We start from the raw sequence: 27631 nt of genomic DNA on the forward strand, positions 1-27631 counted from the left end.
GGTCTATGTTTCTGCCCTTCTGAATTTAGCCCTGATACATAAAGTATGAATAGGTCTCTTCTGTTTTTATTACTATTATTATTATGATTATGATTATTTGATTATGATTATTATGATTATTATGATTATTATTATTATTATTATTATTATTATTATTATCCTGGAGAGACAGCACATTCCAGTCCAGCAGAGTCTCAGCCCTGGTCCTGAGAGACACAGTCCAGTCCAGCAGGGTCTCTGGTCCTGAGAGACACAGTCCAGTCCAGCAGGGTCTCTGGTCCTGAGAGACACAGTCCAGTCCAGCAGGGTCTCTGGTCCTGAGAGACACAGTCCAGTCCAGCAGGGTCTCTGGTCCTGAGAGACACAGTCCAGTCCAGCAGGGTCTTAGCGGGGACACATTAACACAGGCATTAGTAGTCCACGATGATGAAATGGACACAGTGGTAGGACACTGCAGATCTGTCCCGCGCATTTCTCTCCCCGCCGCCAGACCGCGCTGTGAGCGCCGCCCGCGCTGCTCATACAGGAAGTGACGCGCTGGGCACGTCCGGCGGAAAAATGGCCGCCAGCGAGAGGCGCTGACGCCAGACTTTGTTTATATTATTTTTTGTTTAGTTTTTTTAGTTTTGTTTTTTAAAAAGCACACGTTTGAAATTCCCTGGAAAAAACAACGCCAGGAAGAAAGAGAGAGAGACAGACGGAGGGACAGCGGTGCGGAGAGACGCGGAAGTGTGGAGGAGACAGACTGCGACACGGCGGCGCAAACTGGAATAAACTGTAACAACAGCAGCAGCAGCAGCGCTGAGTGACCGTAAGTCTGTACCTGTGGTCCTCATACCGGTACTGTGGGCCTGGCCGCTCCGCGCACACCGACGCTGCTTCATCATTGATCAATATTGTGATTCAGTCGAGCCGCCCGGATTTGAAGTGACGTTTGAAGTGCAGTGTGTTGTTTCTGTAGTGAGTCTCTGGACACTGTCCACTGTGGGGCTGTAGTGAGTCTCTGGACACTGTCCACTGTGGGGCTGTAGTGAGTCTGTGGACACTGTCCACTGTGGGGCTGTAGTGAGTCTGTGGAAACTGTCCACTGTGGGGCTGTAGTGAGTCTTTGGACACTGTCCACTGTGGGGCTGTAGTGAGTCTGTGGACACTGTCCACTGTGGGGCTGTAGTGAGTCTCTGGACACTGTCCACTGTGGGGCTGTAGTGAGTCTGTGGACACTGTCCACTGTGGGGCTGTAGTGAGTCTGTGGACACTGTCCACTGTGGGGCTGTCTGTGTCTGTCTGACAGTGTCCAGACCTGTTTCTAGTATTGTTGCTTGTTCGTGTGGTGTTATGAATGTATTTATAAAAAGCTCAGGTTTGAAAGTGAATTCTTAATCATCTCACGGTATTATTGCCATTGTGGCTTGAATTACTTTAAATTAACATATATATATTTGTGTCTGTCTCTGTGTGTGTGTGTGTGTGTGTGCGTGTGTGACTGTCTCTGTGTCTGTGTCTGCAGGGTACATCACCATGGCTGCCCCGGCCAACGCTCAGAACCCCAACAAGACCTGGGAGCTGAGTCTGTACGAGCTGCACAGAACTCCTCAGGTACACTGACGCACTCACACTCACGCAGACGCACTCACACTCGCACACACACTCTGACACTGTGTCTCGGTGCAGGAGGCGATCATGGACGGCACGGAGATCGCGGTGTCCCCACGCAGCCTGCACAGCGAGCTCATGTGTCCCATCTGCCTGGACATGCTGAAGAACACCATGACCACCAAAGAGTGCCTGCACCGCTTCTGCTCCGACTGCATTGTCACAGCGCTGCGCTCGGGGTAAATACTCGCACCGCCATAACAAGTCTAACCCCGCTGTCTCTCCCTCTCTCAGTAATAATGAGTGTGTATTAACTCCTCTCTCTCTCTCTCCCTCCCTCCCTCCCTCAGTAATAAGGAGTGTGTATTAACCCTCTGTCTCTCTCAGTAATAACGAGTGTGTATTAACCCTCTGCCTCTCTCAGTAATAAGGAATGTCCGACGTGCCGTAAGAAGCTGGTGTCAAAGCGCTCCCTGCGGCCCGACCCGAACTTCGACGCGCTGATCTCCAAGATCTACCCCAGCCGGGACGAGTACGAGGCTCATCAGGACCGGGTTCTGGCCCGGCTGAGCCGCATGCACAACCAGCAGGCGCTGAGCTCTAGCATCGAGGAGGGGCTGAAGATGCAGGCCATGCACAGGTACCGCACACACTGCGACACAATGCGCTGTGTAACACCCTCTGACACAGCGTCACACTGACGCACTGCGCTGTGTAACACACTCTGACACAGCATCACACTGACGCACTGCGCTGTGTAACACCCTCTGACACAGCGTCACACTGACGCACTGCGCTGTGTAACACACTCTGACACAGCGTCACACTGACGCACTGCGCTGTGTAACACACTCTGACACAGCGTCACACTGACGCACTGCGCTGTGTAACACACTCTGACACAGCGTCACACTGACGCACTGCGCTGTGTAACACACTCTGACACAGCATCACACTGACGCACTGCGCTGTGTAACGCTCTCACACACACTGACATGCTGTAACACTCTGCCCCCCAGGGCGCAGCGCGTGCGTAAGCCGCAGCAGGAGAGCGACAACACCACGTTCAGCGGCGCGGAGGACAACTGCGACTCCCGCTCCCACGTGTCCCGCGGCTCGTCCCCCCCCAGCGCCGGCATCCCCCCCGAGCCCGGGCCCAGCCGGCACAAGCGCTCGCGGGGCTCGGAGGACTCGGACCGGGCCAGCCCGCCCCCCCACGACGGCGCCGGCTCCGAGATCGAGCTGGTGTTCCGGCCGCACCCCCTGCTGGTGGACCGGGAGCAGTACAGCCAGACCAGGTACCGATCCACGTGCACTGTGCTGCCCGGGCCGGGCCTGGAGAGCCCCTGTCCACGAAGTCACCCAGAATCGCTCATTTCCACAGACTGGGAACTCATGGAAGTTATTGATCAATTAAGCAATTAACTTGTTTAATTAAAGGATCTCTGGTCACTGAGGCCTGAAAAGAGAAGTTAATTGTCTTTTTCAGAAACCCCGGCCCGAGTGAGCACAGTTAACTTGTTCCATGTGTTGAGGAAAGGATGATTAAAGGTGACCTATTAAACCTGTTGGACTGGGGCCCTCGAGGACTGGGTAACACCCACTGCAGTAATGTAACTATAACGCACTGTGCTGTGTAGTGTGTTATAGGGCTGTCTTCGAAAGTTTGTCACGTGACGATCACATCGATTTTTTTCTCTTGTAGAAATTGACAGTGTTTGAATACTGTAGTGCCGCCGCACCCGATGAAGGGTTAATGTGGTGAGGAGGAGCGTAGAGAGAGGGGATAACAGGTGAAGGAGGATGAAGAGCGAGTCAGAGCGAGTGTGCCATCCCTGAGACCCGTGTACCCTGCACTCACACACCGCAGTGATGAGCTGGGTCGACTGCTTGGAAAGTATTGTAGCAAGCGCTGCAATCCTAACCCACGCCCCCACACGGCCCGTCTCAGTTCAAACACCAGACCTGTGTACTGTCCATTCCTTCAGTACACGCTGTGGATATAACAAAGCTCAAAACCGGCAATAAAAGTCGTGTCAGCAGCCATTGGACCAGATCACACGTAAACCATGTATTTAGAAAATATCCGATCACTGCTATACAGCCTATTTGTTCTTCTTCTGAAAGAGCACTGCGTTATTGTGCTGTAGTTTCTTTATGCGCCGTCTTTACAGCACAGTGTTGTGGAATAACGTAAAACAAAACTAATGTCTCGACAAACATCTGCGGTTTGGACTGTTGTGCTGAATGCACAGAAGACGCCAGAAAGCAACTGAACATGTATCCCACGGGAACGAGCAATCTGCGGCATCATTTCAGCAACTAACTTTAAATTATTCTGCGTTACTTATTAGGATTGATGGGTCAATTATATAGAAGTGTAAGCAGCTGGAGATGAGCCCGTGTGCAGCTCCACACACTCTGCCAGTGCGTTGCAAGTGATAATGTTGACGCACTGAACTGTGGAAGGGACTCTTTATTAATCCCAGTGTGAAGGTGTCTGTGTTCCGGCGTGTTTAGTGTTTACTGCTTTCAGTAGAGCTGTGTTACTGAACACCGGGGTACATGCATGAAGGGTCTCGGCTGTTTCTGACACTGTCTATTGCATAAAATACAAGTTAAAGTTGACATGCACACGTCACCACACAAAATGAATAAAAAATGATCACTGTTCGAGATAACAAGGGGACGTTTTATTTTGTTGATATGGATTACCTGGAAATAAAAAAAGGAAAAATAGGATTTTCATTCAAGTCAATACACTAGTAGCGAATGTGACGTCATCAAGAAATTATGCAAATTGGCACCAACGAAGCTACGATCCTTCAGTAATGTGTTCCGAACCTTCCAAGACAAAAACTCACCCTTCGGGACAGCCCTAGTGTGGTTTAACGCACTGCTGTGTAACACTGTGCTGTGTAGTGCGGTATAATGCACTAATGTATAACACACTGTGTAGTGTGGTATAACACTGTATATCGCACTGTGTTGTGTGGTATAACACACTGTATATCGCACTGTGTAGTGTGGTATAACACTGTATATCGCACTGTGTAGTGTGGTATAACACACTGTATATCGCACTGTGTAGTGTGGTATAATGCTGTGTAACACTATGCTGTGTAGTGTGGTATAACACACTGTGTAGTGTGGTATAACACACTGTATATCGCACTGTGTAGTGTGGTATAATGCTGTGTAACACTGCTGTGTAGTGTGGTATAACACACTGTGTAGTGTGGTATAACACACTGTATATCGCACTGTGTAGTGTGGTATAATGCTGTGTAACACTGCTGTGTAGTGTGGTATAACACACTGTGTAGTGTGGTATAACACACTGTATATCGCACTGTGTAGTGTGGTATAATGCTGTGTAACACTGTGCTGTGTAGTGTGGTATAACGCACTGCTGTGTAGCACTGTGCTGCTCTCTGGCCTGGCCTGCGCGGTGCAGTAGTGTAATGTCCCGCCCCGCCCCGCCCCCGTCTCTCGCAGGTATGTGAAGACCACGGCCAACGCCACGGTGGACCACCTGTCCAAGTACCTGGCGCTGCGCATCGCCCTGGAGGAGCGGCAGACAGAACGCGGCGCGGACAGAGCGCCCGACAGGCCGGCCGGCCCCGAGGGGGGGGGCGGTGGAGCTCCGGGGACTGCGGCGGGGGCCGGGGGGCCGGCGGGGCCCGAGGGGGGCGCGGTCAGCCTGCAGGACGTCAGTGAGAAGCAGTACACCATCTACATCACCACACCGGGGGGAGCTTTCACCGTGAGTGACGAGGGAGGGCATCGGAGCACCGGGGGTCTCGGTCTCTCTGTCTCTTTCTCTCTCTCTGTCTGTGTCTCTCCGTCTCTGTCTCTCTGTCTGTCTCTCTGTCTCTTTCTCTCTCTCTCTCTCTCTGGCTGTCTCTCTGTCTCTGTCTTTCAGTCTGTCTGTGAATGGACTGTAGTGCAGTGCGTCAGTATTAACCCCCCCCCCCTCTCTCTCTCTCAGACTCTGAATGGCTCCCTCACTCTGGAGCTGGTTAATGAGAAGTACTGGAAGCTCAGCAAACCCCTGGAGCTGTACTACGCCCCCACCAGAGAGCCGCAGTGACCCCCTCTGTCCCTCCTTCAGTCTCGGTTCATGTAAATAGTCCCCAGGATTTCATTTTGTACGTTTCTTTTGTGACAGATAGAAGAGGGGGGTGTTAAAGGAGAGAGGGAGAGGGTGCAGGGGACTGTAGATCAAAACAGACGGGAGGGGACTTGTCATAAGGACGGAGAGACAGGGACGAGAGGGAGGGAGGGAGTGTGGAATAGGACGGTTTGGTAGGAGAGGTGGGGAGAACGAGAGAAGAGAACAGAGGTGAGGAAGGATTGAGGGATATGGAGGACTGGAGAGAGGAGATGCAGGGAACAGGGGAGAGGGAGAGGTGGAGAGAAATGTAAAAAAATAATAATTAAAAAATCCCAGTTCTGGAATATTATAATTTCATGTTTTGTTTGCAGTTGAATCTCTCTGTCCGGGGCTGTAGCTACAGCCAGACCGACCCCAGCATTACTGTTGATGAGGCCTGTGCTGCCGACCCGCTGTGGGCCGGGCCTGTGCACAGCAGCGCCGCACAATAAAGCTTTTCTAAACTTGTACAGAAACCCTGGCCTGTGCTCTTCACTACTGCGTGTGTCAGTGTGTGTGTGTAACTGGGCTCTGTGTGTCAGTGTGTGTGTGTGTATAACTGGGCTCAGTGCGTCAGTGTGTGTGTGTGTAACTGGGCTCAGTGCGTCAGTGTGTGTGTCAGTGCGTGTGTAACTGGGCTCTGTGTGCCAGTGGGCCGAGCCATGACAGGCCCTGTAGTCGGGTCAGTTGACTTGTGGCTGGTTTGTGTCTCTGACCCCACACTGCATATACAGACAGGTGACAAATTAAAGGAAAAACCAACAAAACCAACCAAAGTGTCTCAGTAAGGTGTTGGGCTCCATGAGCCCCAGAACAGCTTCAATGCTCTTGGCACAGATTCTACGAGTTTTGCTTGGTCACGTATGTAGATCAGTGGAGCATGTAGACGCTCTTTAAACCGGGTCAGGCAAGTGATCGTGTGAGCCATGGAAACCAGGCCTGGTCCAGTAGCACTGGGCTGCACAGCACCCGTCACCTCACCCTCACAGCGGCCACACACCCCAGAGACCGACACGCTCGCAGCGGCCACACACCCCAGAGACCGACACGCTCGCAGCGGCCACACACCCCAGAGACCGACACGCTCGCAGCGGCCACACACCCCAGAGACCGACACGCTCGCAGCGGCCACACACCCCAGAGACCGACACGCTCGCAGCGGCCACACACCCCAGAGACCGACACGCTCGCAGCGGCCACACACCCCAGAGACCGACACGCTCGCAGCGGCCACACACCCCAGAGACCGACACGCTCGCAGCGGCCACACACCCCAGAGACCGACACGCTCGCAGCGGCCACACACCCCAGAGACCGACACGCTCGCAGCGGCCACACACCCCAGAGACCGACACGCTCGCAGCGGCCACACACCCTACACAGAATAGACACTGCAGCTGGTCAGTTTGTGAACTGTTTATTGTGGGAACGAGGGAAGAGAGGGAGGGATGAAGAGAGTTTACTTCTTCTTGGACACCCCCACGGTGCGCCCCCGTCTGCCCGTGGTCTTGGTGTGCTGGCCGCGCACACGCAGGCTGCGGAGAGAGCGAGAGAGAGAGAGAGAGAGAGAGAGGGAGTGAGTGAGCAGTGCAGTCTCCTCGCAGGACCGTATTTATACGAGTGTGGAGGCACGCAGGGCAGGCCTGGGTCAAACACCTGGACATTTGTGTGTAATTACTACCCTGTTTGACCGACTGTCTGAAGGTGTGCATCTTCACTCGTCTTCACAACAGTCGATGTGCTGGTAATGCTGTTGTGCGTAGTGTGTTGTGATGTACAGATGATATCGTATGTTCAAACAGCGCACACATTGAAATGCACAGGTTTGAAAACACAGATCAAATACTCGTGGAAATACAGATCTGAAGTATTTGCTGAAGACACACCAACTTCAAATACATTCAACTAGTAATTGTGAAACAGGATACAAGATATACGCTTTTAAATAGGATTTTAGGAAAGTATCTCAAGTAATTGGAAATGCAGAAAATGTGTTTGACACAGATCTGACAGGGTCTCTACAGCACCGTGTGTGTCAGTGTGTGCAGTAATGTCTACAGCCCCGTGTGTCAGTGTGTGCAGTAATGTCTACAGCACTGTGTCAGTGTGCAGTAATGTCTACAGCACGTGTCAGTGTGTGCAGTAATGTCTCTACAGCACCGTGTGCGTCAGTGTGTGCAGTAATGTCTACAACACGTGTCAGTGTGTGCAGCAATGTGTCTACAGCACCGTGTGTGTCAGTGTGTGCAGTAATGTGTCTACAGCACCGTGTGCGTCAGTGTGTGCAGTAATGTCTACAGCACCGTGTGCGTCAGTGTGTGCAGTAATGTCTCTACAGCACCGTGTGTGTCAGTGTGTGCAGTAATGTCTCTACAGCACCGTGTGTGTCAGTGTGTGCAGTAATGTCTCTACAGCACCGTGTGCAGTAATGTCTCTACAGCACCGTGTGCAGTAATGTCTCTACAGCACCGTGTGCGTCAGTGTGTGCAGTAATGTCTCTACAGCACCGTGTGCGTCAGTGTGTGCAGTAATGTCTACAGCACGTGTCAGTGTGTGCAGTAATGTCTACAGCCCCGTGTGTCAGTGTGTGCAGTAATGTCTACAGCACTGTGTCAGTGTGCAGTAATGTCTACAGCACTGTGTCAGTGTGCAGTAATGTCTCTACAGCACCGTGTGCGTCAGTGTGTGCAGTAATGTCTCTACAGCACCGTGTGCGTCAGTGTGTGCAGTAATGTCTCTACAGCACCGTGTGCGTCAGTGTGTGCAGTAATGTCTACAGCCCCGTGTGTCAGTGTGTGCAGTAATGTCTACAGCACTGTGTCAGTGTGCAGTAATGTCTACAGCACGTGTCAGTGTGTGCAGTAATGTCTCTACAGCACCGTGTGCGTCAGTGTGTGCAGTAATGTCTCTACAGCACCGTGTGCAGTAATGTGTCTACAGCACCGTGTGCGTCAGTGTGTGCAGTAATGTCTCTACAGCACCGTGTGCAGTAATGTCTACAGCACCGTGTGCGTCAGTGTGTGCAGTAATGTCTCTACAGCACCGTGTGCAGTAATGTCTCTACAGCACCGTGTGCAGTAATGTCTCTACAGCACCGTGTGCAGTAATGTCTCTACAGCACCGTGTGCGTCAGTGTGTGCAGTAATGTCTACAGCACGTGTCAGTGTGTGCAGTAATGTCTACAGCCCCGTGTGTCAGTGTGTGCAGTAATGTCTACAGCACTGTGTCAGTGTGCAGTAATGTCTACAGCACTGTGTCAGTGTGCAGTAATGTCTCTACAGCACTGTGTCAGTGTGCAGTAATGTCTCTACAGCACCGTGTGCGTCAGTGTGTGCAGTAATGTCTCTACAGCACCGTGTGCGTCAGTGTGTGCAGTAATGTCTCTACAGCACCGTGTGCGTCAGTGTGTGCAGTAATGTCTCTACAGCACCGTGTGCGTCAGTGTGTGCAGTAATGTCTCTACAGCACCGTGTGCAGTAATGTCTACAGCACCGTGTGTGTCAGTGTGTGCAGTAATGTCTCTACAGCACCGTGTGACCTATGTACAGTATCTCTACAGCACCGTGTGCGTCAGTGTGTGCAGTAATGTCTCCACAGCACCGTGTGCAGTAATGTCTCTACAGCACCGTGTGCGTCAGTGTGTGCAGTAATGTCTACAGCACGTGTCAGTGTGTGCAGTAATGTCTACAGCCCCGTGTGTCAGTGTGTGCAGTAATGTCTACAGCCCCGTGTGTCAGTGTGTGCAGTAATGTCTACAGCACTGTGTCAGTGTGCAGTAATGTCTACAGCACCGTGCATCAGTGTGCAGTAATGTCTCTACAGCACCGTGTGCGTCAGTGTGTGCAGTAATGTCTCTACAGCACTGTGTGCGTCAGTGTGTGCAGTAATGTCTCTACAGCACCGTGTGCGTCAGTGTGTGCAGTAATGTCTCTACAGCACCGTGTGCAGTAATGTCTACAGCACCGTGTGTGTCAGTGTGTGCAGTAATGTCTCTACAGCACCGTGTGACCCATGTACAGTATCTCTACAGCACCGTGTGCGTCAGTGTGTGCAGTAATGTCTCTACAGCACCGTGTGCGTCAGTGTGTGCAGTAATGTCTACAGCACTGTGTCAGTGTGCAGTAATGTCTACAGCACTGTGTCAGTGTGCAGTAATGTCTACAGCACCGTGCGTCAGTGTGCAGTAATGTCTCTACAGCACCGTGCGTCAGTGTGCAGTAATGTCTCTACAGCACCGTGTGCGTCAGTGTGTGCAGTAATGTCTCTACAGCACCGTGTGCGTCAGTGTGTGCAGTAATGTCTCTACAGCACCGTGTGCGTCAGTGTGTGCAGTAATGTCTCTACAGCACCGTGTGCGTCAGTGTGTGCAGTAATGTCTCTACAGCACCGTGTGCAGTAATGTCTACAGCACCGTGTGCGTCAGTGTGTGCAGTAATGTCTCTACAGCACCGTGTGCAGTAATGTCTCTACAGCACCGTGTGCGTCAGTGTGTGCAGTAATGTCTACAGCACGTGTCAGTGTGTGCAGTAATGTCTCTACAGCACCGTGTGACCTATGTACAGTATCTCTACAGCACCGTGTGCGTCAGTGTGTGCAGTAATGTCTCTACAGCACCGTGTGCAGTAATGTCTCTACAGCACCGTGTGCGTCAGTGTGTGCAGTAATGTCTACAGCACGTGTCAGTGTGTGCAGTAATGTCTACAGCCCCGTGTGTCAGTGTGTGCAGTAATGTCTACAGCACTGTGTCAGTGTGCAGTAATGTCTACAGCATCGTGCGTCAGTGTGCAGTAATGTCTCTACAGCACCGTGCGTCAGTGTGTGCAGTAATGTCTCTACAGCACCGTGTGCGTCAGTGTGTGCAGTAATGTCTCTACAGCACCGTGTGCGTCAGTGTGTGCAGTAATGTCTCTACAGCACCGTGTGCGTCAGTGTGTGCAGTAATGTCTCTACAGCACCGTGTGCGTCAGTGTGTGCAGTAATGTCTCTACAGCACCGTGTGCGTCAGTGTGTGCAGTAATGTCTCTACAGCACCGTGTGCAGTAATGTCTACAGCACCGTGTGCGTCAGTGTGTGCAGTAATGTCTCTACAGCACCGTGTGCAGTAATGTCTCTACAGCACCGTGTGCAGTAATGTCTCTACAGCACCGTGTGCAGTAATGTCTCTACAGCACCGTGTGCAGTAATGTCTCTACAGCACCGTGTGCAGTAATGTCTCTACAGCACCGTGTGCGTCAGTGTGTGCAGTAATGTCTACAGCACGTGTCAGTGTGTGCAGTAATGTCCCTACAGCACCGTGTGACCTATGTACAGTATCTCTACAGCAGTGTGCGACAGTGTCCTGCTCTCACCCCCAGAAGTGCCTCAGGCCGCGGTGGGCCCGGATCTTCTTCAGCCGCTCCAGATCCTCTCTCAGCTTGTTGTCCAGACCGTTGGCAAGAACCTGTCGCATGACCACAGCAACGATTACATCAGCGCTCCGCCGGCACAACCGCACCACTGTGTGCAGCAGCGCGTCTCCACCGCCACACCCTCACGCACACACACCCTCACTCACACACTCCACCATCACACTCTGACATACGCAAACTCTCTCACACACACACACGTACACCGACACTCTCACACTCACCTGGCTGTATTTGCCGTCCTTGACATCTTTCTGTCTGTTGAGGAACCAGTCAGGGATCTTGTATTGCCGGGGGTTCTGCATGATGGTCACCACTCTCTCCACCTGCACAACAGCAGCAGCGTCACACACGACACACTACACACACCGTGGGGTCAGAGCGTTCACGGTCCCAGTGGGAGCACAGCGCCCAGGCGTCCGCAACATCAGCCGCTACACACGGCCTGGATTTGACAACACGCCACACTCACACAGGACAGACACTAACAGGGCATCTGCACTGTCAATGCCCACTACACACAACAGCCCGGGCCCGCTCACCTCGTCCTCCGTCAGCTCCCCGGCCCTCTTGCTCAGGTCGATGTCGGCCTTCCTCAGGACGACGTGGGCGTAGCGCCGACCCACACCCTGCAACACAAGGCACACCAGAGTCACACACGCACCCCCTGGAGAAACGCACCATCCCACAGACAGACTCTTCCCATGATGCCCCGCTCACCTTGATGGCAGTGATGGCGAAGGCGATCTTGCGGCGCCCATCGATGTTGGTGTTCAGCACTCGCAGGATGTGCTGGAACTTCTCTGGGATTACGAGAGACTGCGGAAAGGAGGAGGAGGAGAGGAAGAGGAGTTAACAGAGTTGGTTCAGAGCCTGGCAGCCCCACCACCATCACACTTAAAAGCTGGAGCAGGACAGTGAGAAGATGCCATCTACAGCCCTGAGAGGCCTGAGGACAGGACACAGATGTCCCCGAACATACACCCGCACTACTCCAACACGATGATGCACAGTGCTGTTACTCCAATGCTGCACAAAGTGAGTTAACGCAAATGTAGACCCACAATGCCCTGCGAGGAGCGGGTGTTACTCCAATGCTCAGTGGGTGCAGACAGATGAGCTGCCCCACGCTGGAGGGGGGTAAATCATGAGCACACGGGGCACAGGAGAGGAAGACAGAAAGCACGTCCCGCACTGTGGGTATCAAACCCTCAACTGCCCCCCACACCCGGGTAACCGACTGGCGAACTGCCGACTCCCCGCGCCTCGCCCCGGCTGTGGGACCAGAGCCCCCCGGCGAGCCGCGTTCACCCCGCCGGACCCAGAGTCACGGCCCGGAGCGCGAATATTGTCCGGGGCTTTAAATCCGGGCCCGGGGGACGCCTGCACGACCCGCCGCCGCCTGCACACGGCTCTGCGCTCCGACTCGACTGTGTAAAGTCATCTTTTGCCCAACCACCGACATAATGGCTTCTCAGGCCGGGCGGAGGTGCTGTAGGGGCGGCGGCGGGTCCTGTGCGAGTCGTGGGAGCCTGTGTGGCGAGGATGCGAGTGGATTTCCCCGCTGGTCCCGTCCCTGTCCCGCTAGGAGCTCACCATCTTGGCTGCGCGTCTGGAGGCAAAGAGGAAGAGACGGGCCTCTCGCGAGAGTATATCAGCCGCGCCGCGCCGAGACCGGAAGCGGGTCCGACACTGAAACCAGTCCGACACGACGTGTGCAGCACTGGTGTCTGTGACGTGTTCGTTTTCATTACGTGCGAAAATGTAGACAAAGTGATAAATGCGCAAGTATTGATCTGTCGTTTACTGTCGTTTGTTTGTTGCACCTGCTCTAAACGGCAGGTTTTGATTCGGTCTGATTCAGGACAGAGGGACACAGACACAGCGTGAGATATCAACGTCCGTCGACACGGGAGCAAATCAACCGCCATCGCCCTCTAACACTGAACACCTGCCGGCCTGCGGCTGATGCTCGTGTTTCCTTCGCTGTATCTCAGGCATGTGTCATGGCGAGCACTGCTTTGTACTGTAGCTCTTCACCACTCCAGCGGAGTTTCGGCTCAGCACACCCTCTTTAAAATTTAAATTAAAGGGCTATTTCCCCCCTAACCCATATAAACAAGTTATGCATGATAATTTATGAAACAATACATTAAAACATATTTTCAGAAACTCTTACTACTTGCAACAGTACTAGTGCTCTGTGGTTTGACAGCAGTTATTTGGACACTAGATGCTACAGATGCGTGTGTTTGTAGAGCCCGACCGGTGAAGCTGCAGCCGCTGGAGCCCGGACCCGCAGCGTGTTGCGCACTTCCGGGCCAGACCGGAACTAGTCCCGGGCCGAGGCGCAGGCGGAAGTCGGCCCACGGTAATGCAGTGATGGCGGCGGCTGGGCTTTCCGACATCAACACTGCGGTCGCACTGATGGAGCCGCTGCAGGACGAGGTACCGTAACGATAATAATCCGGATCACAGTGACGACCATTAAAGCAGAGCGCTGACAGTGTCGCGTCACTGATGACGTGTGCTGCCCCTTCTGCCAACAACAACAGAGCAAAATAATAACACAGTCACAGTGTAACAGTAGGGCTGAGCTGTGCGTCTGTCTGAGCCTCCTGTCAGCACTGCTCTAGTGTCAGTAATACTGCTGCCACAACACTGCCAGTCACACATCTCTCTCCCCCCAGATGAAGGACGACCTGGCCGCGGTGGCCTCTCTCAGTCTGGGTGACCTGGACCTGACCTCTGACCAGTTCATCCTGGATGAGGTTGACAGTGAGTTCCTCTCTGTCTGTCCGTGTGTTGTGGGTGACCGTGCCGTTGTTGAGTGTGTAACAGTGCTGTTGTGTGTTTTGCAGTCCATATCCAGGCGAATCTTGAGGACGAGCTGGTGAAGGAGGCCCTGAGGACGGTGAGAGGCAGTGTGTGCACATGTGTGTCAGTGTGTGTTCAGCGCTGCACAGAGGAACTACTGCATGTGTTGCTTTTCACTTGCTCTGTTCCTGAGCACGGACACGCCTGTCAATGGTTTGGCCACAGTGATTTACACCAACAAAGATTTATAATTGAGGCAGTGGTGCGGGAGCGAGAGAGAAACTGTATACACTGACACACTGAATCATTAACACACTGACTGACTGACTGACACACTGAATCATTAACACACTGACTGACTGACACACTGAATCATTAACACACTGACTGACTGACTGACACACTGAATCATTAACACACTGACTGACTGACTGACACACTGAATCATTAACACACTGACTGACTGACTGACACACTGAATCATTAACACACTGACTGACTGACTGACTGACACACTGAATCATTAACACACTGACTGACTGACTGACACACTGAATCATTAACACTGACGGACACACTGAGTGAGTGACTGACTGACACACTGAATCATTAACACACTGAGTGAGTGAGTGACTGACAAGCTGAATTATGAACACACTGACTGACTGACACACTGAATGAGTGAGTGAGTGAGTGACTGACAAGCTGAATTATTAACACACTGACTGACTGACACACTGAATGAGTGAGTGAGTGACTGACAAGCTGAATTATGAACACACTGACTGACTGACACACTGAATGAGTGAGTGAGTGACTGACTGACTGACACACTGAATCATTAACACACTGACTTAATCTCTCTCTCTCTCAGGGTGTTGATCTCAGACAGTACTCTAAGCAGGTGGAGTCAGAGCTGCAGCAGATCGAGCAGGCCTCCATCCGGGACTGTATCCAACAACGGCGCTATTATTGTTATTATTATTATTGTTGTTATGAAGATAGTAATACATAAGCTATACAATACAGCGAGAGCAGACCTCCAGCAGCAACACTACAGTACACTATACCATAGTTTACTGCACTATACCACAGTAAATACAGTTCTGTACACTGTGTCACAGTGCTCTGTACTGCTCTGCACTGTAATACCGTGTCCAGTTAGGGTGTGTCTGTCGCCCTTAACCCCTCGCTGCCCAGACATCAAGGAGAGTCAGAACATCGCCTCCCTGCACAACCAGATCACGGCCTGCGACTCCATCCTGGAGGTGAGACGGAGAGAGAGAGAGTGGGAGTGCGTGTGTGTGCCGTAGTGTCCAGTCAATGTGTGTTTTTAACCCCCTCCCTCTCTCTCCCCCTCCCCCTCTGCCTCAGCGCATGGAGGGCATGCTCAGCGGCTTCCAGTGCGACCTGTCGTCCATCAGCAGTGAGATCCAGAGTCTGCAGGAGCAGTCGGTGGCCATGAATGTGCGTCTGCGCAACCGCCAGTCCGTGCGAAGCGAACTGAGCCAGCTGGTGGACGAGCTGCTGGTGCCCAACACCATGATCAGGTCAGTGGAGGGAGGGCATTGCAGTAGTGCTGTGCTGTTACTGTATAATTGTGTTGTTGTGGTGTTGCAGTGTGATCCTGGACAGCACAGAGACGGAGCAGTAGTGTAATTGTGGTGTTGTGGTGTTGCAGTGTGATCCTGGACAGCGCAGTGACGGAGCAGCAGTTTGTGGAGCAGTTGCACGAGCTCAACAACAAGATCAACTACGCCAAGGAGCAGAGCTTCACTGACACCCTGGCCTGCACGGACACCCAGGACACGCTGAGCCGGCTGAGGACCAAGGTACCGACACACTGACACCCTGGCCTGCACGGTCACACACAGCACCCTGGTACTGTACTGAATGAGTGTTTTTCTCCTGCCTCCGGTGCAGGCGGTGTCTAAGATCAGAGAGTTCATCCTGCAGAAGATCTACTCCTTCAGGAAGCCCATGACTAACTACCAGATCCCCCAGAATACACTGCTCAAATACAGGTACTCATAATGCACTGCTCAGATACAGGTACCCACAATGCCGTGCTGGTACACTGATGCAATGACTAACTGAAAGCCTCTCTCTCTCTCTCTGCCTGCAGGTTTTTCTATCAGTTCCTGCTGGCCAATGAGAGGCAGGTGGCGAAGGAGGTGAGGGACGAGTACGTCGACACGATGAGTAAAATCTACTACAGCTACTTCAAGTCCTACAGCGGCAGACTGATGAAGGTGCAGGTGAGGCGGGGGTGCTCTGCGCTCACAGGGATCCGTACAGCCGTCCTGACCGCAGCGCCACAGTGAGACCGCAGCAATGATGATCCTTCTCTCTGTCCCCTCTGTCTCCCTCCATCCCTCTCCCTCCTCTTCTCTCTCCTCTGTCTCCCTCCATCCCCTCTCTCTTCTTCTGTTCTTCTGTCCCCTCTACCCATCCCTCTCTCTCCTCTTCTGTCCCCACTGTCTCCATCCCTCTTCCCCTCTCTCTTTCTCTCTCAGTACGAGGAGGTGGCTGACAAGGATGATCTGATGGGCGTGGAGGACACGGCCAAGAAGGATATCCTTCCAGTTGTGTGGCTGTGTTGTGTTGTTGTGTAACGGTGTGGCTGTATTGTAGAGTTGGTGTGTAGCAGTGTGGTGGTGTGGCTGTGTTGTGGAGTTGCTGTGTTGTGTGGTTGTGGTGTGGCTGCACTGTGTAGGTGTTGCATGGCGGTGTGACTGTGTTGTGGAGTTGTTGTGTACTGGTGTGGCTGTGTAGCAATATGGCTGTGCTGTGGAGTTGTTGCGTGGCGGTGTGACTGTGTTGTGGAGTTGCTGTGTAGCAGTGAGGCTGTGTTGAGGAGTTGTTGTGTAGTGCTGTGGCTGTGTTGTGGAGTGGTTGTGTAGCGATGTGGCCGTGCTGCCCTTGACTGCGGCTCAGGTTTCTTCTCCAAGCCGTCTCTGAAGAGCAGGAACACCATCTTCACCGTGGGCCAGCGGGGGGCCGTGCTGAGCCCCAGCGAGCTGGAGGGGCCCATCCTGGTGCCGCACACCGCGCAGCGCAGCGAGGCCCGGGTACGGCACTGCGCCTCCCAACTGAAACAACCATCAAACGTCATCATCATCATCATCGTCGTCATTAATAATCTCTCTCTCTCTCAGTACCCCTACGAGACGCTGTTCCGCAGCCAACACTGGGCTCTGCTGGACAATGGCTGCCGCGAGTTCCTCTTCCTGTGCGACTTCTTCATGGTCACAGGAAGTCCCGCCCTCGACCTCTTCAACTCCATCATGGGGAAGACGCTCAGCATGTTCCTGGTCAGCCTGTGTGGGGATGGGGATTGTTTTTGTGGATCATGCATGGGTGTAGTGGTGTGCGTGATGGGGGAGCAGGGCGCAGGGGTGGGAGCTGTAGGGGCACACAGGCGGGTAATCACATGACTCCCCCCCCCCCCCCTCTCTCTCTCACAGAAGCAGATATCGGGCTACGTGTGCGGTTGCTATGACAGCATCGCCGTGTTCCTGTGCATCCACATCATCCTGCGCTTCAGGGCCATCACGGGCAAGAGGAGCGTCCCCGCGCTGGACAGGTGCGTCCATCTGTGTGAGTGTGTGTGTGTGTGTGTTTATACTGGTATGTTTGTGTGTATTTATACTGGTGTGTTTGTGTGTGTACTGGGCAGGTATTGGGAGGCGGTACTGGAGCTGCTGTGGCCGCGATTCGAGTTGATCCTGGAGATGAACATTCAGAGCATCCGCAACACAGACCCCCAGAGACTGGGCCTGCTGGACACTCGGCCACACTATGTGAGTACAGACTGCACACTGACCCCCCACTGACCACAAAGACTGGGCCTGCTGGACACTCGGCCACGCTATGTGAGTACAGACTGCACACTGACCCCCCACTGACCACAAAGACTGGGCCTGCTGGACACTCGGCCACGCTATGTGAGTAATGACCACACACTGACCACACACTGACCCACAGACACTGACCACAGTGACCCCCAGAGACTGGGCCTGCTAGACACTGACCACTAATCTCAGTAGTGCTGTTGTTGTTGTTGTTGTTGTTACTTTTAATGCAGATCACGCGCCGTTATGCAGAATTCTCCTCCGCCATCGTCAGCATCAACCAGACCTTCCCCAGTGAAAGGACTCACACCCTGCTGGGGCAGCTGCAGGTACACCGCTACACAACTGACCCAGAGTGATGCGCTCACTCTGTGCTGTGTGCTGTGCTCACTCTATGCTCACTCTGTGCTGTGCTCTTGCTGTGCTCACTCTGTGCTGTGTGCTGTGCTCACTCTATGCTCACTCTGTGCTGTGCTCTTGCTGTGCTCACTCTGTGCTGTGTGCTGTGCTCACTCTATGCTCACTCTGTGCTGTGCTCTTGCTGTGCTCACTCTGTGCTGTGTGCTGTGCTCACTATATGCTGTGCTGTGTGCTGTGCTCACTCTATGCTCACTCTGTGCTGTGCTCTCCAGGTTGAAGTGGAGAACTTTGTCCTGAAGATGGCAGCAGAGTTCCCCTCTCGCAAGGACCAGCTCATCTTCCTCATTAACAACTATGACATGATGCTCAGTGTGTTGATGGTGAGAGACCCTGTACTCACTCTGTGCTCACCCTGAGACTGTACTCACCTTGAGACAGTGCTCACCCTGTGCTCACCTCTGTTCCTGCAGGAGAGGGCTGCAGACGACAGTAAGGAGGTGGAGGGGTTCCAGCAGCTGCTGCACGCCCGCACACAGGTGAGAGAGGGAGGGAGATGTGGAGATGGGCTGGTGATTAGAGGGAGGGATTTCCTGCCCGGGGGGGTGCAGTGCAACAAAACTCACCTAAAGGAAATGTTCTTTACCCTGAGAATAATTCCACCCCCCCATCAGGAGTTCATCGAGGAGATCCTCTCACCTCCCTTCGGCGGAATGATTGCGTTTGTGAAGGAGAGCGAAGCACTGATCGAGAGAGGACAGCTGGACCGGCTGAAGAACGACGAGGGTGAGAGAGAGAGAGAGAGAGAGTGAGTTTAGTGTGCTGTAGTGTCCAGTCAGTGTTAATGGACTGCTGTGTTGATGTTGTCCCTCAGTGCGGGTGACCCAGCTGGTCAGGGGGTTCTCCAGCTCGTGGAAACAGGCTGTGGAGTCCCTCAGTCAGGACGTCATGCGCTCCTTCACCAACTTCAAGAACGGCACCGGCATCATCCAGGTATGCACTGTATATACACAGAGTGACCAAACTGGATGAGTCCGATTGAAGGGCACTGAGACCTCCAATGTGGGACTGTGGAGTGTGAGACTGTGATCAACCCGGCCGTTTCAGCCCAACACACACACTTTGAAATGCATGTTGTGCTCAGAACAGATGGTGCAGGGAGATTCTCACTGGGATGAATCTTGGAGGGCCACGTAGCTCCGCGCTAGATGGGTATAATTAGCAGCTCACTATGACGCACGATTCCCGCCGGCCCGCCTGCGGCCGCACTGTTCGGCCAGTCCCATGACAATTCTCCCCTGTGATAATTCACTCCCATCATACGTAATCATTTGTAACTTGTGTAAGAAGGCAAATTCTGCGATCGTGGAATCGCGGATTTCTGGAGGGACGAACCTGAGACTAAAACTCCAACTACAGCTCATCAGGGCAGTTGGCTGCGGTGGCTTTAGGCGACTTCAAACAGGTTTCAAAACAGCTCAGTTGGTGTAGCGGGTAAGGAACGCGTTCTGGGTTTCATTCCTGGTGTGTGGATATTATTTTTCATGTATTGATTTTCTTATTAATTATTTTATACATCATTATATATAATATAATTTCCTGGAGTTAAACGGTATCAGAGTAGAACGGACTATTACACCGTGTAACACTTTTTTTTGTTCCTGGGTAGTAAGTGTTATTTCCTAATTGCTTATGTCTCAGAAATATAGAAAATGCCTATTATTCGCCACAAACTTTGCTTTTGTGACCAAGACAGAGATATTTTGAAATTTAACTATTTCCAATTAGCAAAACGGGTGAATTTGCGTCTTTTCTTCACATAAAGTCAGACAAAGACAACATATGAATCCAGATTAACATGTATTTATACTAAAGTAATACAAAAATTACTAAAAAAGATTTAGAAGTGAGTAGTTTTTCCAGATTTACGATTAGACTGTATTTACTGTCCTGGTCACAAAAGCAAAGTTTGTGGGGAATAATAGCTATTTTCTATATTTTTGAGGCATAAACAATTAGGAAATAACACTTACTACTCAGGACCAAAAATTGTGTTACATATTGTAATGAGACGGTTGATAAGACTTTTACACCAACACAGACATGCAAAGCACAGCGTTCAGAATAATTACATAATTAATGCTGATAAATATATCTGATAATGCTGATATATATATATAAATATATATATGAATGAAGTTCATCCGTATAACGTCGCTATCATGCTTATGCTTAAACTCATAATGCGGGACATTGTGTAACTGTTGTGAGACGCAGACAAGTGCTTGACAGGCGGACATCTGGTCACTATGTATATACTGCACACTGTATTTACTGCACACCCTATTTACTGTAAGTCCTTTATTTACTGCACACTATTTACTGCACACTATATACTGCGCACTGTATTTACTGTAAGTCCTTTATTTACTGCACACTATATACTGCACACTATTTACTGCACACACTATTTACTGTAAGTCCTTTATTTACTGCACACTATTTACTGCATACTGTATATACTGCACACTGTATTTACTGCACACACTGTATATACTGCACACTGTATTTACTGCACACTGTCTATACTGTATACTATTTACTGCACACTGTATGTACCTTACGCCCTTTATATACAGCACACACTATTTACTGCAACACTGTATATACTGTGCACTGTATTTACTGCGCACACTGTATATACCTTACACTCTTTATATACTGCACTCACTGTGCATACCGAGACTCTGATTGATATAGACTTACTGTACACACTGACTTCTACACACCTCTCTCAGGGAGCTCTGACGCAGCTGATCCAGTACTACCATGGGTTCCACAAGGTTCTGTCCCAGCCACCCTACCGGGGCCTGGCGGTGCGCTCCGAACTCATCAACCTGCACCACCTCATGGTGGAGGTGAAGAAACACAAGCCCAACTTCTGAGAGACGTGCGGGGGTGGAGAGAGAGACATTCCTGTGCTGAGTGAGTGTGTGAGAGAGAGAATATAGATGTGTGTGTGAGAGAGAGAGATAGTGATTGTGTGTGTGTAATTTAATCAAAACACTGCTCTGTGCTGGTGATGCTGTTGATGCTCAATAAAATGTGACACCTCTGTCCGTGTGTGTGTGTTCATGTAGCGCAGGCTTGCACTGTGTCACTCTCTCACTCTGACACTCCAGTTCAGTGACTAATGTCCTGATATGAACTGTGAACTTGCACATTTATGTTTGTTCAGTGTAAAAGGTATGTATTCAAAATAATGTGGTGTGCCATGGTAATATATGGTGGTGTACTATGGTAAAAACATGCTAAAATATGAGTGTAGTGTGAAGGAAACCATACTTGGTTAAGTACATGTACAGGAAAATAAACACACGCACAAATCAACTCTAAATAATAAAGAAACATTCAATACAGCTGCTCTGTGTGGCTTTGCCGGCTCTGCTCTGCTCTCCTGCTTGGGGAGTGGTTACACGTCTCATAATAAACCGTTTGAGTAATACAGTAGGCAGGTAGAATACGAGGTGAAGTGGGAATTTGTTTGTTTATGCGTTTCTGTGATGATGATGTCACACTCGGACACACCTGGCTGTGTGACGCACCGCTCCGCGCGGACACCGACGCGCTTCATTCCGAGACGGATATCTGACAGAGGAGACGCGTGACACCTTCTGTCTGCTGCTGAGGACAGTGCTCTGTATCCTGGCCATTGTGGGGGATCAGCGCTTCATAGTCTGTGATCCCCCGTGGTCCCTCGGGCTGCCCGGCCAGGAGGAGAGGCCTCTCGTTGGGGATCAGCGGCACAGCGGGCCCTCGCCGCCAGGCTGCCCCTGAGCTCCAGAGCGCCGGGGTAGATACCAATACGTATGCTGCACTTTGACAAATTATAAGTATTTAAAAAATATATAGTAATAATAGTAATAATATGTAAAATCACAAAATATAAAATGTATATACTTATGGTGTGGCGCTTATGCCTGCACACACGTGTACATGTTGAAAACAAACTAGATTTTTCAAGTGTGAGAAAACAGTACAAAAATAGTTTTTATTATTTGAATTGAATATTTTTAAGCTTTAAGACTACAATAACCAATGCAATATAACCCCCTGCTGGCGATAGTGTGCACTGCAGCAGTAATCACCTCCTGACCCGGGTGTTCAAGGCGTGCAGGTGACCGCGGAGAAACAGCCGAACCAGCGATGATTGATGGGAGGAACCAACACCTGGGAGACCGAGGGAGAAACAAAGAACAAGCAAACAAAAAACCTAATCAGATTCATAATAAAATAGTTATTTATATATGTATGCGCATGCAGGTTTTGTCAATCGCTGGGTGTGGTCAGAGAAGCACCATCGTGCATCGTACACTAATTATGCTATTTATTGTAATTGAGCTTTAATCTGCCCGTCCACCATTTCTTATCACGGTTTGATATTGTCACACAAGTGACTCTGATCCTCAGAGCCATGGAATACCAACTGCAACCAGGAATGATCTATGGATGTCAAGACTTTATTCACAGCTCTGTCTCTTTTATAATTAAACGTTTGCAGGTACAATATACTTTTTTGCTTTTATTTTCATATATTCCGTACATTGTAATATCAAGCAAAGTTTCTTGAACATTATAATATTAAGGCAAGTTTCTTGAACTCCTCCATTAAAGAGGTAAACTAATCAGCCTGCTGCTCAATAGAGCATCACTTTTCCGGCTTCTGCAAGTTGAAAGTTGAATGGATTTTCATTGTATTGACAGTTATCATACACGCAGAAGAACATAAAAGTGTCCAATCGAGAGGAGGCCATTCACCCCATCGTGCTCGTTTGATGTCCATTAATAACTGAGTGATCAAGGATCCTATCCAGTCTGTTTCTGAATGTTCCCAAATAGTCTCTTCAGCCACATCGCTGGGGAGTTTGTTCAGATTGTGACGCCTCTCTGTGTGAAGAAGTGTCTCCTGTTTTGAATGCCTTGAAGCCCAATTTCCATTTGTGTCCCCGGGTGCGTGTGTCCCTGCTGATCTGGAAAAGCTCCTCTGGTTTGATGTGGTCGATGCCTTTCATGATTTATATAAAATATCAAATATGAACATAATCATGATAATGATGAGTCTCTCCTCCATTTTAATTATTTTGAATCTCCACTGAGCCTCCTACTCTTCTCCAATTGGCTGATGGCTGTTTACGTCACGGCGCGTAAGTTGAAAATATCTGATCTCTTGCGTGCTGCTCCGCTTTGCTGCCTCATTCAGCAACTCAAAATCGTTTGATCTGTCTCTATTTCAGTGAGGTTTCGCTGGTGTACACCCGCCCCCAGAGTCTGCCATTGGCTGACCAAGGTGACCAGGTGAATGGCCATCCTATTTTCCATCGCTCCGCAGGTTTCCTCAATGCAGCTTGACACCGTCTCCACTGCAAGGCGGTGGATGTGTGCTCAGCTGCTCATGGAGTCCCTGAGGTCCTGTACCAGGAAATACAAGAATGGCATTGATTCAGCACAACATAATTGTTCTGGCCTTTACAGGTGTTGATGCTGTGAAGAACAAATGGACGAACATCCGTGATGCAGTTGTTAGAAATGTTAGGAAGACACCCCCGCCCAGCGGCTCAGGAGATATCTGTCCACAGGAGCACGAGCATCGAAACATCTGGTGCTGCCTCCTGCCACATGTCCAGCCGAGAAGGTAACATACTGTCCAGATAATAGGCTAGTGTTCAGCTGTGACCATTCACTAACTAATATTGTATTCCATAATCTGCTAACATAGATCAATTGAATTCTCCCAGACATAAACAATGCAAACAACTGAATGATGGTGACGATGCAGCTAAAGGTCTAAATCAGCATCTTTCTCTGTCTGTGAAGTTCCAGGAGTAACTGGACTGTGAAGAGAGGAGTTTGCCCAGTCCAGGCACCTCAACTATCTTCTGTGTTATTTTCTTACATATATGTTTCAGACACTACATTATGTTGGTTGTTAAAGAAGAGTGTTTTACTTTTATATCTCAATAGAAGAATCTACTAAAAAGCACTTTATAAAAGAGAGTACAAAGTGTATTATTCACCTAAGTGTCACACTTTTCCTGCACCTCGTCTGCAGGAGCAGCAGTGCAGACAAGGGCACTTTGTAAGGGCACGTATGTGTTGAGCTCCTATGGAAAGCACGATACACACATCAATAATAAGACTGCCCCGATATTGTAAGCAATTGTCTGAGCTCAGTGTCAGCAATGAGAACCTAGTATATACCGCTATCCACAAGAGTGACAGCTAAACATCTGCATTATGATAAGCAATAGGGTTAGCAAAGACACTCACTCACTACAGTGTTGAGGAAAAGGCACCACAATGTTAGAGACGCCCACTGTGTTGTATTGGCTGGTGCTTTGGCTGATTCAAAACGAAGTACAACAAAGAACGGTCGCTGTCTTCTCAGAGTATGGATGTATGGATGCATTTGCGAGGACAAGCTGGATGAACATACTGTTTCTGAGATATAGGCACGAAAAAAAACAACCTGTGCGACTCTCAGTAGCCAGCAGGACTGATTTCTGTCGCCCTGTTTGTTTCATGTGAAAAATCTCATGCATCGATGTTTTGAAAACTTTGTTAGTGTGGTTTGATATTGATTCTTCCTTCCCTTTCCTTCCTTTGTTCTTCTGATTCCTGCCTTTGGGATCTCTTTTCTTCCTTTCTATTTTTTTTTATATATTTCACCAATTTATTTATTTTTCCTTAAATACTACGTTAAATATATTGTTGTTAATTTGGCATTTAATTTCACCAAGAAACAATATAATGTATATGTTTTAGGAGCTCATATTGTTGTGACGGCTGCTCTCTCCCTCTCAAATTTAAAATTCAAATTGAGCTCTATTTGCATGACAAGTTTACACAAGTGTTGCCAAAGCGTTTACAGACACAGTAGAGGGAACAGAATACATTCAAAAGACGGGACTCCTAGTTACTGGACAGTGTTTCTGTCTCCTTTGGCTTGCTTTTGTTGTTGAAGTTGATGCTTTTGAGCTTCACAGCGGTCACACCCAGACAACTGAACAGAAAGGCACTGGGAAGGCTCGCACATTTCAAAATCAACAAATGCATGATGGTTACTACAGAAGAGCAGAAAGGACAAAGGCCCCACAACAAATACACACACACACACATTCTGTCACATTATCAATTTTGGAAGATTTCTGTTGGATATTGTCTCACCAATAAAGTTAAAGAAGTTTCTTCGAAAATAATTCACATGATTTATCTTTTTAAAGATCGTTTAGCAGAATTGTAAGTAGAAATGGATGATGCATGTATGCATGCTTCCCTCTGCCCAGCACATACATACCCCTTTGTTCCTCAGCCACCTTGTGAAGTCTTGTATTCTCTCTGAGCTGCATGACCAAGCCGTGTTTATGGGCCACTGACCGTTACGCCTGCATTGCTACTTTTGCCCGTGTCGTGACCTTCCTGCTGCTTTAACAGCCACGCCACCCGGATCTCCCTTTGAACTCTGTTTGCCGTCTGTTGAACATCTGCCCGTCTGTGACACAAGGTAACTGTATTAAATCATTCTGGAATGATGTGCAACTGTTTTTTTTTAAGGAAATTAGACTGAACTGTATGTTCTCATGGTGCTGATGCATTGTTTAATTTTAGACCAATGAGGGTACTTAATTAACTTAATATTAACTTGTGGAAGATAATGTATATAAAATATAGTGGTCAAATCAAACTCCAAGTTATGATGTATTTAATGTGGAGATGATGCACAATATCAGGGATGGCAAACCTCTTTTGGCTGGAGTGCCTGAAGTGTGGCTTGTTTATGTCACTAATTGCCAAGGGTGCCAATTATAAACTGGAGATTTAAAAGTTTATACAGGGGCTAAATGGCAACTTTTTTTTAAACCATATTTATATTTTTTGTTGTAATTAACAATACAAAATCAAAAACACTACGAACAGGTAGAATACCTCCATCCACCCCCACCACCTGCATCCACTGTGAACCTCCCCCACCCCTCTGTTCTGAGAGCATGTGAGTTCGTCTGATAATGGGGCGTCTGCTGCTCACTATAAAGCTGAATGAAGTGAGGAACCAAGATAATTCTGACCAAAAAATATGGTATTTTTGTCCCTCATTCAATTTTTGCTCACGGATGATATTCTAGTGTACATTTACAGATCTAGCAATATCACTTCTAGCTCGAACACTTTTGGAATATGTCCCATTATATTCTCGACAATGAGCCTCTTTAATCCTCATTCAAATAAGATCAATCTTAATTGTATATCATGGAACACCTTTCCAAAGCATATCACAACATAAAGAATAAGTGCATCATACAATTAATACATGATATCATGTACAGCGCAGTAAAATGCATGAATCACATTTCATCATGCGTTGAGTTTGAGGATGATAATGCTGAAGTACACTTTCCCACTTTATTGTTTTATTTATTTATTTATTGTGTTCAATGGGCATGTCTATTGCTGTCCAAAGTTAATCACAACTGCTCAATTGCAACGAACCTGCAGAGTTAATGCGCAGCTCTGTACTAACACACATTAGTACGGTACTATCTCGGCATCATCCCCAGCTGCGGACTAAAGTTAGTCCCCATTGCAACGAGAGAGCTGGAGCAGAGTTGGAGACTGGCTGATCCCCAGCTTTAGTCCCGGACTGAGGGTTAAGTGTGTTGTTCTGCTACTGAGCAGGAAGTGCAGTCGGTGAAGAGGCCGGGCCTCGCCTCCACTAGCACACCTGAGCTCCACATACAGAGCGCCGGAGCTGATGCACATGGGCAATGCTAATCATGTTAAAATGCGAATGCCATTTACATGATATAATGATACATTTATTTTGGTACCATAGTCGATAATAGAGAGGTGGGAAGAGACAGTGATCATTCATTATTACTGTTGTTTCTGGGTTTACTATTTTAATGGAAAGGGTGAGACAGAGAAGAGCAACACAGAGGTTGTGAGGGGTGAGAGCGAGTGTAGTGGATTTCTTCTGTTATCCACAGAGACTCAGGTTGACTCTCCGCTCTAGATAGTTTATTCAATGCAGGCCAGGGAAGTTCCACTGATCACTCCTGTAGTGATGAAGCTACTCTTAAAGAAATGACAGTGAAATGTAGACATGCAGTTTTCATGGGTGTATTGATTGGGAGGGAGTGTCTGATCAGTCACAATCTTCTGATCTTCTGAGGTGAGGCAGAGAAGGAGCTTGGACCAGTGCTGGCTTGCTTGTCCATTTTCTGAGGCAGACGTCACTGTCCTGTGATTGCAGGAGATCACATGGCTTTTGCTTCAGGGCTCTTGTGTTATTGATACAGCAAATGCACAGGAGCTAAACCTAACTACTGTGTCTACAGACGGATTGACAAACCTGCCTGTAAATAAGAGCTGGACCCAGCTGTTGTGTTTATGCA

At 49.7% G+C, this 27631-nt stretch overlaps 3 protein-coding genes across 3 annotated transcripts; 2 read left to right on the forward strand and 1 right to left on the reverse strand.

The window, feature by feature from the left end:
* The first annotated feature begins 517 nt into the window (after positions 1–517).
* Positions 518–6225, forward strand: LOC136711140 (E3 ubiquitin-protein ligase RING2-A). The gene is made up of 7 exons (XM_066687188.1): positions 518–811; positions 1508–1596; positions 1672–1832; positions 2018–2233; positions 2613–2891; positions 5092–5359; positions 5585–6225. Exons 2-7 carry the CDS (start codon positions 1519–1521, stop codon positions 5684–5686), a joined length of 1104 nt encoding a protein of 367 aa, XP_066543285.1. The 5' UTR covers positions 518–811; positions 1508–1518; the 3' UTR covers positions 5687–6225.
* A 925-nt stretch (positions 6226–7150) lies between these two features.
* rps18 (ribosomal protein S18) lies at positions 7151–12903 on the reverse strand. Its single transcript, XM_066687190.1, has 6 exons — positions 12751–12903; positions 11875–11973; positions 11697–11783; positions 11379–11480; positions 11098–11189; positions 7151–7284 (listed from the first exon to the last, which is right to left on the reverse strand). Exons 1-6 carry the CDS (start codon positions 12751–12753, stop codon positions 7209–7211), a joined length of 459 nt encoding a protein of 152 aa, XP_066543287.1. The 5' UTR covers positions 12754–12903; the 3' UTR covers positions 7151–7208.
* Positions 12904–12992: 89 nt separating this feature from the next.
* vps52 (VPS52 subunit of GARP complex) lies at positions 12993–21297 on the forward strand. Its single transcript, XM_066687189.1, has 20 exons — positions 12993–13602; positions 13845–13932; positions 14016–14068; positions 14846–14921; positions 15172–15239; positions 15346–15521; positions 15653–15803; positions 15895–15995; positions 16097–16229; positions 16488–16544; positions 16908–17042; positions 17130–17285; positions 17439–17557; positions 17651–17774; positions 18059–18154; positions 18458–18565; positions 18656–18721; positions 18857–18968; positions 19057–19175; positions 20981–21297. Exons 1-20 carry the CDS (start codon positions 13294–13296, stop codon positions 21125–21127), a joined length of 2394 nt encoding a protein of 797 aa, XP_066543286.1. The 5' UTR covers positions 12993–13293; the 3' UTR covers positions 21128–21297.
* The last annotated feature ends 6334 nt before the right edge of the window (positions 21298–27631 follow it).

Source organism: Amia ocellicauda, chromosome 15, assembly GCF_036373705.1.
Source record: "Amia ocellicauda isolate fAmiCal2 chromosome 15, fAmiCal2.hap1, whole genome shotgun sequence".
In the NCBI taxonomy this organism is placed as follows: Eukaryota; Metazoa; Chordata; class Actinopteri; order Amiiformes; family Amiidae; genus Amia; species Amia ocellicauda.